Source organism: Trachypithecus francoisi, unplaced genomic scaffold (genome assembly GCF_009764315.1).
Source record: "Trachypithecus francoisi isolate TF-2019V2 unplaced genomic scaffold, Tfra_2.0 Lachesis_group10, whole genome shotgun sequence".
NCBI lineage: Eukaryota > Metazoa > Chordata > Mammalia > Primates > Cercopithecidae > Trachypithecus > Trachypithecus francoisi.
This window is the reverse complement of record NW_022681455.1, coordinates 86698669-86712116: the sequence shown is the minus strand read 5'-3', so window position 1 is coordinate 86712116 and position 13448 is coordinate 86698669. Positions and strand designations below refer to the sequence as shown.

General features: G+C 38.2%; 1 protein-coding gene across 1 annotated transcript in view; it reads left to right on the top strand.

Annotated features, from left to right (window-relative positions):
• Nucleotides 1-13448, top strand: part of LOC117088589 (putative ankyrin repeat domain-containing protein 26-like protein) — a 142497-nt gene that overhangs the window by 25548 nt on the left and 103501 nt on the right. Inside the window, exon 7 of the mRNA XM_033219845.1 lies at nucleotides 6553-6583. Within this exon, the coding sequence (XP_033075736.1) occupies nucleotides 6553-6583 (31 nt within the window). The remainder of the gene's footprint in view (nucleotides 1-6552; nucleotides 6584-13448) is intronic.

Below are 13448 nucleotides of genomic sequence, written 5' to 3'. Positions count from 1 at the left end.
TACCACCATCCTACCTAATGTTTTTGTAACTGCAGCAGCTACCTGCACAGAGTCAGACCTAGATGTTGAGTTCCTGTGCCAGCATTTTCCCAGAATTTTTAGAACCAAAGGGTTCACATGAGGAAAAGTGTAATCTTTCTTATCTGGTTTTTGAGGAAATGCTTGTTTTGTACTCAAACCCTTGATAAGCTCTTCTAGATGTGTTCCCAAACAAAAACCTGACAGCAACTACTGGAAGCCATTATCAGATACTCATATCCTTCCTCTAACATGGATTCAAAATACAGCCATGCTTTGACAAAATTTTAAGTTTTGATCAGAAATAGTTTACAGATCAGCAGTTTGAATTTCTTTTGATTTAAATATTTTATTGCAGAACACTAATGTAATATCACAGAAACATATGAGGTGATATGCTATACAGAGTTGTTTGTTGTTTTATAAAAATTTAAGAAAAAGATTGAAAACAAAACAACTCTATGATCAGTAGTACAGTATTATAGTATATCTGATGGTTATATGTTATTCTACAATCATCACAGTTACCTGAATGATACACAGTCTTTTATTTATTTATTTAGTTAGTTTTTTTTAAGAGATGTGGTCTCACTATGTTGCCCAGGCTGGCATGCAGTAGCTATTGACTAGTGTGACTGTGGCCTTGAATTCCTGGCCTCAAGCAGTCCTCCTGCCTCAGCCAAAGGAGCAGCTAGGACTACAGGCATGTGCCGCTGCACCCAACCAGATGCATGATCATTATAAAAATGAATGAAGCCCTGCTAAGTTAGAGAAAATTACGATGATCTTTAAAACACTTTTTCTAGAAACTTTTATATTATAGAACATATTGTGAATCATCAAGGTTTCTAAATTTATTCTGGTCAAAATAGGATTGTTGCTTGTTTCACATTACTTTCTTCCATCATTGTTTTATGTATTTGTCTATACCTTTCATCAAATGTTTATAGAAATACAGGAATCTGAAAGGCAAATATGAAAAAAATAAAAAAAAAATTAGGGACAGATATTCTGCAAAATAACCTTCTGATTGCAGTTACATATAACACATCAAATAATACAAATTTTCTATGATGCAGTTGTATCAGAGACTCCCAAGTCCACCTCAGTTTTGGTGATTAACTGAGAAGGACTCACAGCACTTAGCAAATATTCATATTCAGGGCTTTGATTTATTACATTTAATACAATAAAAGGGTACAGAGAAAAATTTGCAAAGGGAAAAGCTACATGTGGTGAAGTCTGGAGGAAAGAAAGGAAAGGTTCTAGGAATCTTCTCCTGTGTGGTTACCAGGATGTGCTTAATTTCCCCAGCCTCAGATTCTGACAACACAAGTGCAATGTTGTCTACCAGTGCCAGAGTCTCACTGAAGGCTCAGTATCCATGTTCTTGATGGAGGCTAGTCACATAGGCATCCTCTCCCTCATATATACCAAAATTCTAGACTCCCAGAAGAAAATCAGCTGTTCAGAGTCAGCTACATTTGCACAAACAGTTTAGGTACAGTGAGCCACTCTTCTCAATAAGGGAATGGTGAGAGCCCTCCCAAATCCAAGGTCCCAAACACCAGCCCAGGGCCATTCTTGTAAGAATCTAAGGCTGGTGGTCTCATCTCATGCCTACTGTATAAAATCTTTGCTGCATGGTAGCTGTGGCCCTGGCATAATTTTTGATGTTGTCTTAAAATTTTATTTTAATAGCAAATAATATGATATAACATAACATGGTACTGGTTTCAGTTGCAGTATTCATATTAAGTTGCAGTGCTGCTCACAGTTTTGACATTTGGTGAAGAGTTGGCAGATATTTGTACAAAAGTTACTATGGCAATATTAGGTAATTATGATCTGTCATTATCTCATTAAACTTTCAGTAAAATTGTTGGATAAAATCAGCATAATAATTTTTGATTCAAAATTAAAGTAAAAATTGTCATTTATCCTAATTATGTGAATGGACCAATTTTGATTCATATTATGTTAAATCCTTGCTTATAATTATGAAATAAGATAAAATATTCAATCATTTTTATCAATTTTTTAACCCAATTATGCGATTAAAATTATTTGCTTTATGTGTTTGTGTATATATATTTCAGTTTGGGAGATAATATTCATATTATATTACTTTGATCTTTATTTGCAATTTTCAAGCTGACTATATCTTTTTATAATATAGGATAATAGCAAGTTCAGGAAATATCTTTTTTAAATTAATAACTGTATTATTTAACATAGTTTTAGATTCACAGCAAACTGAGAGTAAGGTACAGAGATCTGCCATATACCTCATGACCCCCTGATATGCATAGCCTTCCCCATTTTTAATATCTCCCACAGAGTTCATCAGACTTACAAACTACCCCCATAATTCAATTATCTCCCACCAGGTCCCTCCCACAACACATGGGGATTGTGGGAGTACAATTCAAGATGAGATCTGGATGGGGACACAGAGCAAAATCATATCAGTGGGTATCCTTTTGCATATTAAAAAAATTAAAGTTCCATGGTAATTAAATGTAGTCATTTAAGATGTTCTTTGTCCTTGCTTTTGTTTTCCTTTTATTCATTAGCATAGGATCTGATGACATATGCTTTACATGCTGAGAAAGTGTGATTTCTATAGCAGTTGCCACATAATGGGGAGGGTTGGGGAAAATGGCATCACGTGATACTACGCAGTGCTACACAGCATTAACTGGATCATTTTGCTCCATGAGGTGGGTCCCAATAGACTCTTTAGCAGTAGGAACAGACAATCTCAAGAGGTTGTACTTTATAAAACTAAAATCACAAAGTCTTTCATACATCCCTTGCAATGGAATATAAGACCAGGTAGTGAATACCATAGGTGAACAAGTATGTTCCTCACTGATTCCCTTCCTTTCAGGAATGAGTTTGAATACAGTCTATATTATTATAGTATGGCTCATCTACACCCAGATTCTCTGTTATGAGAAATGCCAAGAGAATCAAAATGTTTTGGTTTACAAGAAGTGAGAAAGATTTTTTTTTTCTTTTACTGGAGACAGTGATAACTCTTGGCAAATTCAGGTAGCTTGAGTGAGTTGATAATTTTGTTTTTATATATTTTTTATATCAGATAGTACTCCTTGGACATTTGGCACCCCCTCCCCACCGCTCCTTCTTAAGCTTCTCTCTGAATAAGTGGTAGGGTTCAGAGTGGGCAAACTCTTAAGGAAGTGATCTTTTCAGTGGTTCTTTCCATGGGAGGTAAAATGGTAAGTAAATATGAACCTTATTTGTATCACACATAGGGCAGAAAAATTAGCTAGAACTAAGTATATTTAACTAGACTCTTTCCCAGAAGAGGATTAGTGAGAGTGAGTACATTGATTTGTCTTGAGCTCTTCTCCACTGGCAGCTGAAAGTGATTTGCAAGAATCTTTGTCTCTGGTCTATTTCTATGTTTTGCCATAAAACATAGTATGATGCGTATAGACCTAGCTTCCTTGTGATAGGGCATTTTATTCTAAACTAAAGCATTGTAACTGAAGAGTTGGAGAAGCTATGTTGTATGACAACAAAATAAGTACAGTTGTCTCCCTTTATCCGTGGGGGATATGTTCCAAGACCCTCAGTGACTGCCTGAGAGTTTGCATAGTACCAAACCCTATATATGCAATGTTTTTTCTATACATACATATCTGTGATAAAGTTTAATGTAAGATTTAGGCACAGTCTGAGCTTAACAACAATAACTTATAATAAATAGAACAATGATAACAATATACTGTCATAGGGGAGTAGCAACTACCTGGGCCAGTGGCGTGGCAGTAAAAGAATTTACCAAGACAGGTAGAGAAAGGCAGATTCATTACAGAAGGTATGAAAATATGTTGCAAGAAGGCAATGAGCAGCCTTCCAAAGAAAAGCCTACTGCCAGGGATCAAAGACCTGCTGGAAATTTTATAGGATGGTTCTTAGGCTGACTGATAATGCCAAGGTAGCAGGGATCTAACTTGCATTCTTCTGTCAGCTGAGGGGTTTGATACATTAAAGTGTCTGACGGTAAGCAGGAAGTTTGTGACTTACATACATTATCTGTGCTGGAGGGCCATATGCCCTGGGCCATAAAGAAAATGAGACCTGTAACTTATTTGGTTCCTCTTTTTAAAAATAATTTCTGGACCATGAAGAAAGGAAGACATAGTTTATTTGTTTTATCTCTTCGCTTTCTTCTGGCCCTGCCAGCCTGAATCTTTTTTGTTTTTTCTAATTAGGACTTCACATATGCTATAAAAAAGTTTATGTATGTATGTATATATATGTATATATATTCCCTCAAAATATCTTCTTGTCCTGTACTCATGCTTCTTCTTATGAAGATGATGTGAGGTGATACAATGCTTCTGTAATGGGATGAAGTGAGGTGAATGATATAGGCATTGTGATGTATTGTTAGGCTACCATTAACCTTCAGAAGGAGGGTCATCTGCTTCCAGTAATCCTGGATTACTGAGCCTTGATGATGTTGTTGGTTGGATATCAGGAGGAGATGAAGTCAGTGATTAATGGGCCGTAGCATATACAGTGTATATACACTAGACAATGGGATGATTCATGTTGTGGATGGGATGGAATGGGATAGCTGGAGAGTCTATCATGCTGCTCAAAACAGCACACAATATAAAACTTATGAATTACTTACTGCTGGAACTTACCATTTAACATTTTTGGACCATGGATGATGTATTAGTTTTTCTCACACTACTAATAAAGACATACCCAAGACTGGGTAATTTATAAAGGAAAGAGGTTTAATTGACTTGTAGTTCTGCAGGGCTGGGGAGGCCTCAGGAAACTTATGATCATGGTGGAAGGGGAAGGAGACACATTCTTTTTCACATGGCAAGAGCAAGGAGAAGTGCAGAGCAAAGGGTGGAAAAAGCCCCTTATATAACCATCAGATCTTGTGAGAACTCACTCACTCTCATGAGAACAGCATGATAACTGCCCCCATGATTCAATTACCTCCCACAGGGTCCCTCCCATGACACATGGGGATTATGGGAACTACAATTCTCGATGAGATTTGGGTGGGGACACAGCACAACTGTATCAGGTGACCATGGGTGACTAAAACCACAGAAAGCAAAACACAGATGTGATACTGTGAAATATGTGTTCAATCTTTGAACTCTTTTCTTGGCATACAACTCCTAAAATCCTTAGAATCCCCAAAGCGATATCCCTTTGTATGTGAATGATTCATTATGGCTGGCAGCCCCTAATGTGCTTCAGTACGGGGGCTGGTCACCAGAAAGACCAAGGCATGATTAGAGGGTTAGGACTTCCAACCCCGTCCTCCAACCCTCCAATCTCATGGGAAGGGAGGGGGGCTGAAGTTTAAATTGATCACCCATAATGAATGATTTAATCAGTCATGCCTATGTAATGAAACTTCTATAAAAACCCAAAAGGACTGGGTTCAGAAAGCTTCTAGGTAGCTGACTTTGTGGAGGTACCTGGAGGGTGATGTACCCTCGGAGGGTATGGAACTCTGCGCCTCTTCTCCCATGCCTTGCTCTGTGCAATTCCTCATCTGCATCCTTTCTAATATCCTTTACAATAAGCAGGAAATGTAAGTGAGTGGTTCCCTAAGTTCTGCGAACTACTCTAGCAAATTAATCAAACCCAAGGTGGGGATTGTGAGAACTTTGAAGATAGTTGGTCTGAGGTTCTGAAGGCCCAGGCTTGTGACTGGTTTGGGGAGGGGGCAGCCTTGGGGACTGAGCCTTCAACTGTGGGATCTGACACTCTCTCCAGCTAGAAATGTGGGAATGGAATTAGAGGACACCCAGCTGGTGTCTGCTGCAGAACTGACTGCTTGCTTGTTGGTGGGAATAAATCCCCCCAGCCCGCCAACATTTGGTCAAAGATGTCTTCTGTGTTGGTGACTGTTGTTGTGGTGTGAGAGTGGAGGAAAAATATGCTGAGTGTGTTTTTTCATACATATCATGGATATGGGAGCATTACTGTACACTGTTCTAACTACTACTAGTTCATTAGTCCAGAAAGCATGTTCTTGAAGTTTGACTCAGTTTGCTAGTGATGCTAGTCAGTCTGATAGGGTTTGGTTAGGATTATGATTATTGTACACAGAAATTCATTTGTAGGTATCACATTTTGGCAAATCCCATTCTCTTTTGCATTTGATTGATACAAAGGAGGAGAAGTAAGAATTCTTAATGTAGTAATTGCCTACCAGTAGTATAATCAATATTAGTTCTAGTGTAGTCTCAAGGTATGGTCCTAAAGGAATACTTTGTGAAAAAAAAAAGAAAAGTCTAAAGCATGCACAAAAGTATACATTATTTCTTTTAATGAAGGCAGAGTCTCAATGTGTTGCCCAGGCTGGTCTCAAACCCCTGGGCTTCTCAAGTGATCCCCTGGCCTCCAGCCTCCTGAGTAGTTGGGATTACATGCATGTGCCACTAGGCCCTCTTATACTTTCAATATTCTGTGTTTTTCTATTGTTGACTTAAAATGCATTTTTTTCTTTAATAGTGGATGAGATTCCCGGATATCCTGTAAAAAGGTAGGACTTACAGATTTTAAAAATATTATATGTTACCTGAGGGAATATACAGAAAAGAAACTAACATCTGTTGAGTGTTGTACTCTGGGGTAGACACTATTTTATGTGCTTATCTCATCTCATATAGTTATCACAGCAGCTTTGAAAGGTTCTCTGTTATTATAACCTACTTTTTCCTAATTAGCTAACTGTGGTTCAGTTAGGTTGATTAATTGCCCCATATCCCCATAGTTAACAAGTAGCTGGCCCATGATTTGACTGGCAGCCTGCCTGGCTCCCAAATCCATTCTCTTGCCCCTCTGCATAGATTGGCAGAGACCTGTACAGCACTGGAATCAAGGTACAGGTTCAAACCAGATCAATTCAGAAAGTCAAATTTAGTTAACTCTCATTTATAGTTTTTCTCAGAAGCCTGGTTAGTCTAAGAGTTTGTTTTAATATATTTGGCAATTTCAGACATAATCAGTATCTTGCTTTTACTATCAAACATTTTAGGGCAGATCTTACTTAGCTATGGCCACAGGAGCATGGGTTTTACATAGACAACCAGTCATGTCCTAGAGAGGAATTATTTTATTGTAAGTGAAGGCTATTTATGTTACATTTACTAATTGTGTTAGTTATATTTAGCATCTAAATAGAGCCTATTTCTAATTGATTTCTCTACTTATTGACTCCCTAGTTTAGTTTTCCCTTTAGGCCACTACCCTGCTTAATTCCATGGGCTTTTTTTAAGAGTCTTTTTTTCTTCTTCCATGACTTTTCTATAATCTTTTCTTTAGTTGTTAACTTTCTTCTCTGCTTTCTGTGGTGTTTCCTTTGTTCTATTATTTTTCCATTTCTGCCAGCTAAGTGTTCCCCATTTTTATACAGACAGAATCAAAAGCATACACAATTTCAGGATTTTAAGGAATCTTAGTGACTAATTAAAATACCCTCCAGTACTTCAACCTGTGTTTAACATTCTGGTGAAGTGGTTGTTCAGATGGAGAATCTGAAACTCAAAGAGATTAAGATGACTTATTTGGATATAGGAAGTGGCAGAAATGAGATTTGAACCCATTTCAAAGCCCATTACTCTTCCTTCTTTATCATCATTTTAGTGAGTGTTTTAATAATAGAAAGGGAAAATGGGTCTAGTGAACACAGTGGATGAGCCTAGGAAGGGAATTAACTGGGGAACCCAATGGAAGAGAAGACTTAAACTAGTAGGGGAAGCCCATGTTTGAAGAGAAATAACACTGGGTTGGATAGGAATAAGGTTTTTAGAAAAGAGAAGTGAATATTGGGGTTTATGACAAGTTTTATAAAGATAAATTATAGTAATGAAGAAGGCAGGATGTTGGGATTTATCTAGTAGGGCATGTTTAAGTAGGTGGTTCAAGGGAGTCCTGAACAGATTGCTGCTCTTGTTTGTTTAATTAGAGTGACTGACCAACTTCAAAGTTTCTATTGAAAGATGTTAAAAGAATTTGAGCCATTGAGAAGAGTCTCTATAGCAGATTGAATTGTAGTATTATCTATTTCCACCCCAACTTATAGAGGGATGGCTCAGAGTCCCTCCAGTGCTAGAGGACTGAAGGTTCCTGAACTATGTAGATCTGTGCCCCAGAGCACATATCCTCTTACCTCTGCCTCTTTTCCCAATTCACCAATTGTCTTTTCCATTTCCATGTAGGGTAGGGCTGGGGTCAGATTATCTGGCAAATCAGTCATGGACCTTCAGTTTGGTAGCTGATAACATGGCTATGCTAGGGGAACACGACTGAAATTCCATTTAGCTTGTTTTCTAGCAGCAATAAAATTGAGAGCTCTGTCTCTTGGTCATTTGAGCCCACTCTTAGGAATTTGTGCTTTCATTGGCTAAAGATTTAAAGGTTGGAGACTGCCATAGAGCCCTGCAGAAGAGGGATCTGGAAGTAGGAACCCATAGGAAGAAGGATATTTAGATAGTTCTTAGGGAAATAGAGATACAACTACCAGGATTCTGTTTTTCCAGAAGTCTCTCTCCTTTGGTATCTGAGTGCCTATGGAGGTTTTTAAGAGCTTCGTACTTTATGTGGCCCCGAATTTGGCAGAGTCTATGTAGGGAAAATAATTAGATTTTATAATTAAGTTTTAATATCTCCCAGAAGATCATTTTTAATAACAATATATACATTTGTCCTTTGACATTCATACATTTAGCTTTCAAGTATTTTAGATGTGTCAGAGAAGATTCTGCAATATTTTAAGGAAAAGGGAAGCAATGGGGGCCTGCTCAAGTGGTTCCCAAGCAGAAGAACCAAGACTGCCATTTTCAAGTGACACAGATTAGTCTTTGAACCAGAGATAGATCATGGAGAAGGGACAGTGGATCTTTTCACTTTATTTTAAGCTATCAGGTGTCTTCCAGTTCAAGTAACAAAAGTTACGTCAGCCATTACTTGGATTTTAAGTTCTGCCTCCAGAACAAATAATTTGCGAAGCCCAATTATTCTCAGGCTCTACCAATATATTAGCTGTCATGATTTGTTATGGAATTAAGGGTGAGTCTTCATGGGCTGTTCCATAGCTTTGGAGAGGAAGAAGTAGAAATAGGTGATTAAGATCTTTACCACAACAGAGGCCAAATTTTAATTATATTAAGAGACATTATTTTAAATACAGATAGCTGAACTTCCACAAGATTTACTTTTTTGTTTTGTTTTGTTTTGTTTTGGGAGGACACTCAGGTATGAACCTTCTAATTGCTTAAAGAAATTAATACACTCGTGAGCTGAGATCCAGCACTGCACTCCAGCCTGGGCGATAGAGCGAGACTCCGTCTCAAAAAAAAAAAAAAAAAAAAAAGAAATTATACACTCATTTTTTTTTTTTTTTTTTTTTTTTTTTTATTATACTTTAAGTTCTAGGGTACATGTGCATGACGTTTATATCATGTATAACTCCCCAATGCAATCCCTCCCTCCTCCCCCCTCCCCATGATAGGCCCCAGTGTGTGATTTCCCCTTCCCGAGTCCAAGTGATCTCATTGTTCAGTTCCCACCTATGAGTGAGAACATGCGGTTGTGTGTTTCTGTTCTTGTGATAGTTTGCTAAGAATGATGGTTTCCAGCTGCATCCATGTCCCTACAAAGGACGCAAACTCATCCTTTTTGATGGCTGCATAGTATTCCATGGTGTATATGTGCCACATTTTCTTAATCCAGTCTGTCACAGATGGACATTTGGGTTGATTCCAAGTCTTTGCTATTGTGAATAGTGCCGCAATAAACAACGTGTGCATGTGTCTTTGTAGTAGAGTAATTTATAATCCTTTGGGTATATACCCAGTAGTGGGATGGCTGGGTCATATGGTACATCTAGTTCTAGATCCTTGAGGAATCGCCATACTGTTTTCCATAATGGTTGAACTAGTTTACAATCCCACCAACAGTGTAAAAGTGTTCCTATTTCTCCACATCCTCTCCAACACCTGTTGTTTCCTGACTTCTTAATGATTGCCATTCTAACTGGTGTGAGATGGTATCTCATTGTGGTTTTGATTTGCATTTCTCTGATGGGGTGATGATGAGCATTTTTTCATGTGTCTGTTGGCTGTATGGATGTCTTCTTTTGAGAAATGTCTGTTCATATCCTTTCCCCACTTTTTGATGGGGTTGTTTGCTTTTTCTTGTATATTTGTTTGAGTTCTTGGTAGATTCTGGATATTAGCCCTTTGTCAGATGAGTAGGTTGCAAAAATTTTTTCCCATTCTGTAGGTTGCCTGTTCACTCTGATGGTAGTTTCTTTGGCTGTGCAAAAGCTCTTTAGTTTAATTAGATCCATGTGTCATTTTTGCTTTTGCTGCCGTTGCTTTTGGTGTTTTAGACATGAAGTCCTTGCCCATGCCTATGTCCTGAATGGTACTACCTAGATTTTCTTCTAGGGTTTTTATGGTATTAGGTCTAACATTTAAGTCTCTAATCCATCTTGAATTAATTTTCGTATAAGGGGTAAGGAAAGGATCCAGTTTCAGCTTTCTACTTATGGCTAGCAATTTTCCCAGCACCATTTATTAAATAGGGAATCCTTCCCCATTTCTTGTTTCTCTCAGGTTTGTCAAAGATCAGATGGCTGTAGATGTGTGGTATTATTTCTGAGGACTCTGTTCTGTTCCATTGGTCTATATCTCTGTTGTGGTACCAGTACCATGCTGTTTTGGTTACTGTAGCCTTGTAGTATAGTTTGAAGTCAGGTAGCGTGACGCCTCCAGCTTTGTCCTTTTGACTTAGGATTGTCTTGGCAATGCGGGCTCTTTTTGGTTCCATATGAACTTTAAAGCCGTTTTTTCCAATTCTGTGAAGAAAGTCATTGGTAGCTTGATGGGGATGGCATTGAATCTATAAATCACCTTGGGCAGTATGGCCATTTTCACGATATTGATTCTTCCTATCCATGAGCATGGTATGTTCTTCCATTTGTTTGTGTCCTCTTTGATTTCACTGAGCAGTGGTTTGTAGTTCTCCTTGAAGAGGTCCTTTACATCCCTTGTAAGCTGGATTCCTAGGTATTTGATTCTCTTTGAAGCAATTGTGAATGGAAGTTGATTCTGATTTGGCTCTCTGCTTGTCTGTTACTGGTGTATAAGAATGCTTGTGATTTTTGCACATTAATTTTGTATCCTGAGACTTTGCTGAAGTTGCTTATCAGCTTAAGGAGATTTTGGGCTGAGACAATGGGGTTTTCTAAATATACAATCATGTCATCTGCAAACAGGGACAATTTGACTTCTTCTTTTCCTAACTGGATACCCTTGATTTCTTTCTCTTGCCTGATTGCCCTAGCCAGAACTTCCAACACTATGTTGAATAGGAGTGGTGAGAGAGGGCATCCCTGTCTTGTGCCAGTTTTCAAAGGGAATTTTTCCAGTTTTTGCCCATTCAGTATGATATTAGCTGTGGGTTTGTCATAAATAGCTCTTATTATTTTGAGGTACGTTCCATCAATACCAATTTATTGAGCGTTTTTAGCATAAAGGGCTGTTGAATTTTGTCAAAAGCCTTTTCTGCATCTATGGAGATAATCATGTGGTTCTTGTCTTTGGTTCTGTTTATATGCTGGATTACGTTTATTGATTTGCGAATGTTGAACCAGCCTTGCATCCCAGGGATGAAGCCCACTTGATCATGGTGGATAAGCTTTTTGATGTGCTGCTGAATCCGGTTTGCCAGTATTTTATTGAGGATTTTTGCATCGATGTTCATCAGGGATATTGGTCTAAAATTCTCTTTTGTTGTGTCTCTGCCAGGCTTTGGTATCAGGATGATGTTGGCCTCATAAAAAGAGTTAGGGAGGATTCCCTCTTTTTCTATTGATTGAAATAGTTTCAGAAGGAATGGTACCAGCTCCTCCTTGTACCTCTGGTAGAATTCAGCTGTGAATCCATCTGGTCCTGGACTTTTTTGGGGTAGGCTATTAATTGTTGCCTCAATTTCAGAGCCTGCTATTGGTCTATTCAGGGATTCAACTTCTTCCTGGTTTAGTCTTGGGAGAGTGTAAGTGTCCAGGAAATTATCCATTTCTTCTAGATTTTCTAGTTGATTTGCGTAGAGGTGTTTATAGTATTCTCTGATGGTTGTTTGTATTTCTGTGGGGTCGGTGGTGATATCCCCTTTATCATTTTTTATTGCGTCTTTGATTCCTCTCTCTTTTCTTCTTTATTAGTCTAGCTAGCGGTCTGTCAATTTTGTTGATCTTTTCAAAAAACCAACTCCTGGATTCATTGATTTTTTGGAGGGTTTTTTGTGACTCTATCTCCTTCAGTTCTGCTCTGATCTTAGTTTTCTTGCCTTCTGCTAGCTTTTGAATGTGTTTGCTCTTGCCTCTCTAGTTCTTTTAATTGTGATGTTAGAGTGTCAATTTTAGATCTCTCCTGCTTTCTCTTGTGGGCATTTAGTGCTATAAATTTCCCTACACACTGCTTTAAATGTGTCCCAGAGATTCTGGTATGTTGTATCTTTGTTCTCATTGGTTCAAAGAACATCTTTATTTCTGCTTTCATTTCGTTATGTACCCAGTAGTCATTCAGGAGCAGGTTGTTCAGTTTCCATGTAGTTGAGCGGTTTGGATTGAGTTTCTTAGTCCTGAGTTCTAGTTTGATTGCACTGTGGTCTGAGAGACAGTTTGTTATAATTTCTGTTCTTGTACATTTGCTGAGGAGTGCTTTACTTCCAATTATGTGGTCAATTTTGGAATAAGTGCGATGTGGTGCTGAGAAGAATGTATATTCTGTTGATTTGGGGTGGAGAGTTCTATAGATGTCTATTAGGTCCGCTTGGTGCAGAGATGAGTTCAATTCCTGGATATCCTTGTTAACTTTCTGTCTCGTTGATCTGTCTAATGTTGACAGTGGAGTGTTGAAGTCTCCCATTATTATTGTATGGGAGTCTAAGTCTCTTTGTAGTCTCTAAGGACTTGCTTTATGAATCTGGGTGCTCCTGTATTGGGTGCATATATATTTAGGAGAGTTAGCTCTTCCTGTTGAATTGATCCCTTTACCATATGTAATGGCCTTCTTTGTCTCTTTTGATCTTTGATGGTTTAAAGTCTGTTTTATCAGAGACTAGGATTGCAACCCCTGCTTTTTTTTGTTCTCCATTTGCTTGGTAGATCTTCCTCCATCCCTTTATTTTGAGCCTATGTATGTCTCTGCATGTGAGATGGGTCTCCTGAATACAGCAGACTGATGGGTCTTGACTCTTGATCCAGTTTGCCAGTCTGTGTCTTTTAATTGGAGCATTTAGTCCATTGACATTTAAGGTTAATATTGTTATGTGTGAACTTGATCCTGTCATTATGATATTAACTGGTTATTTTGCTCGTTAGTTGATGCAGTTTCTTC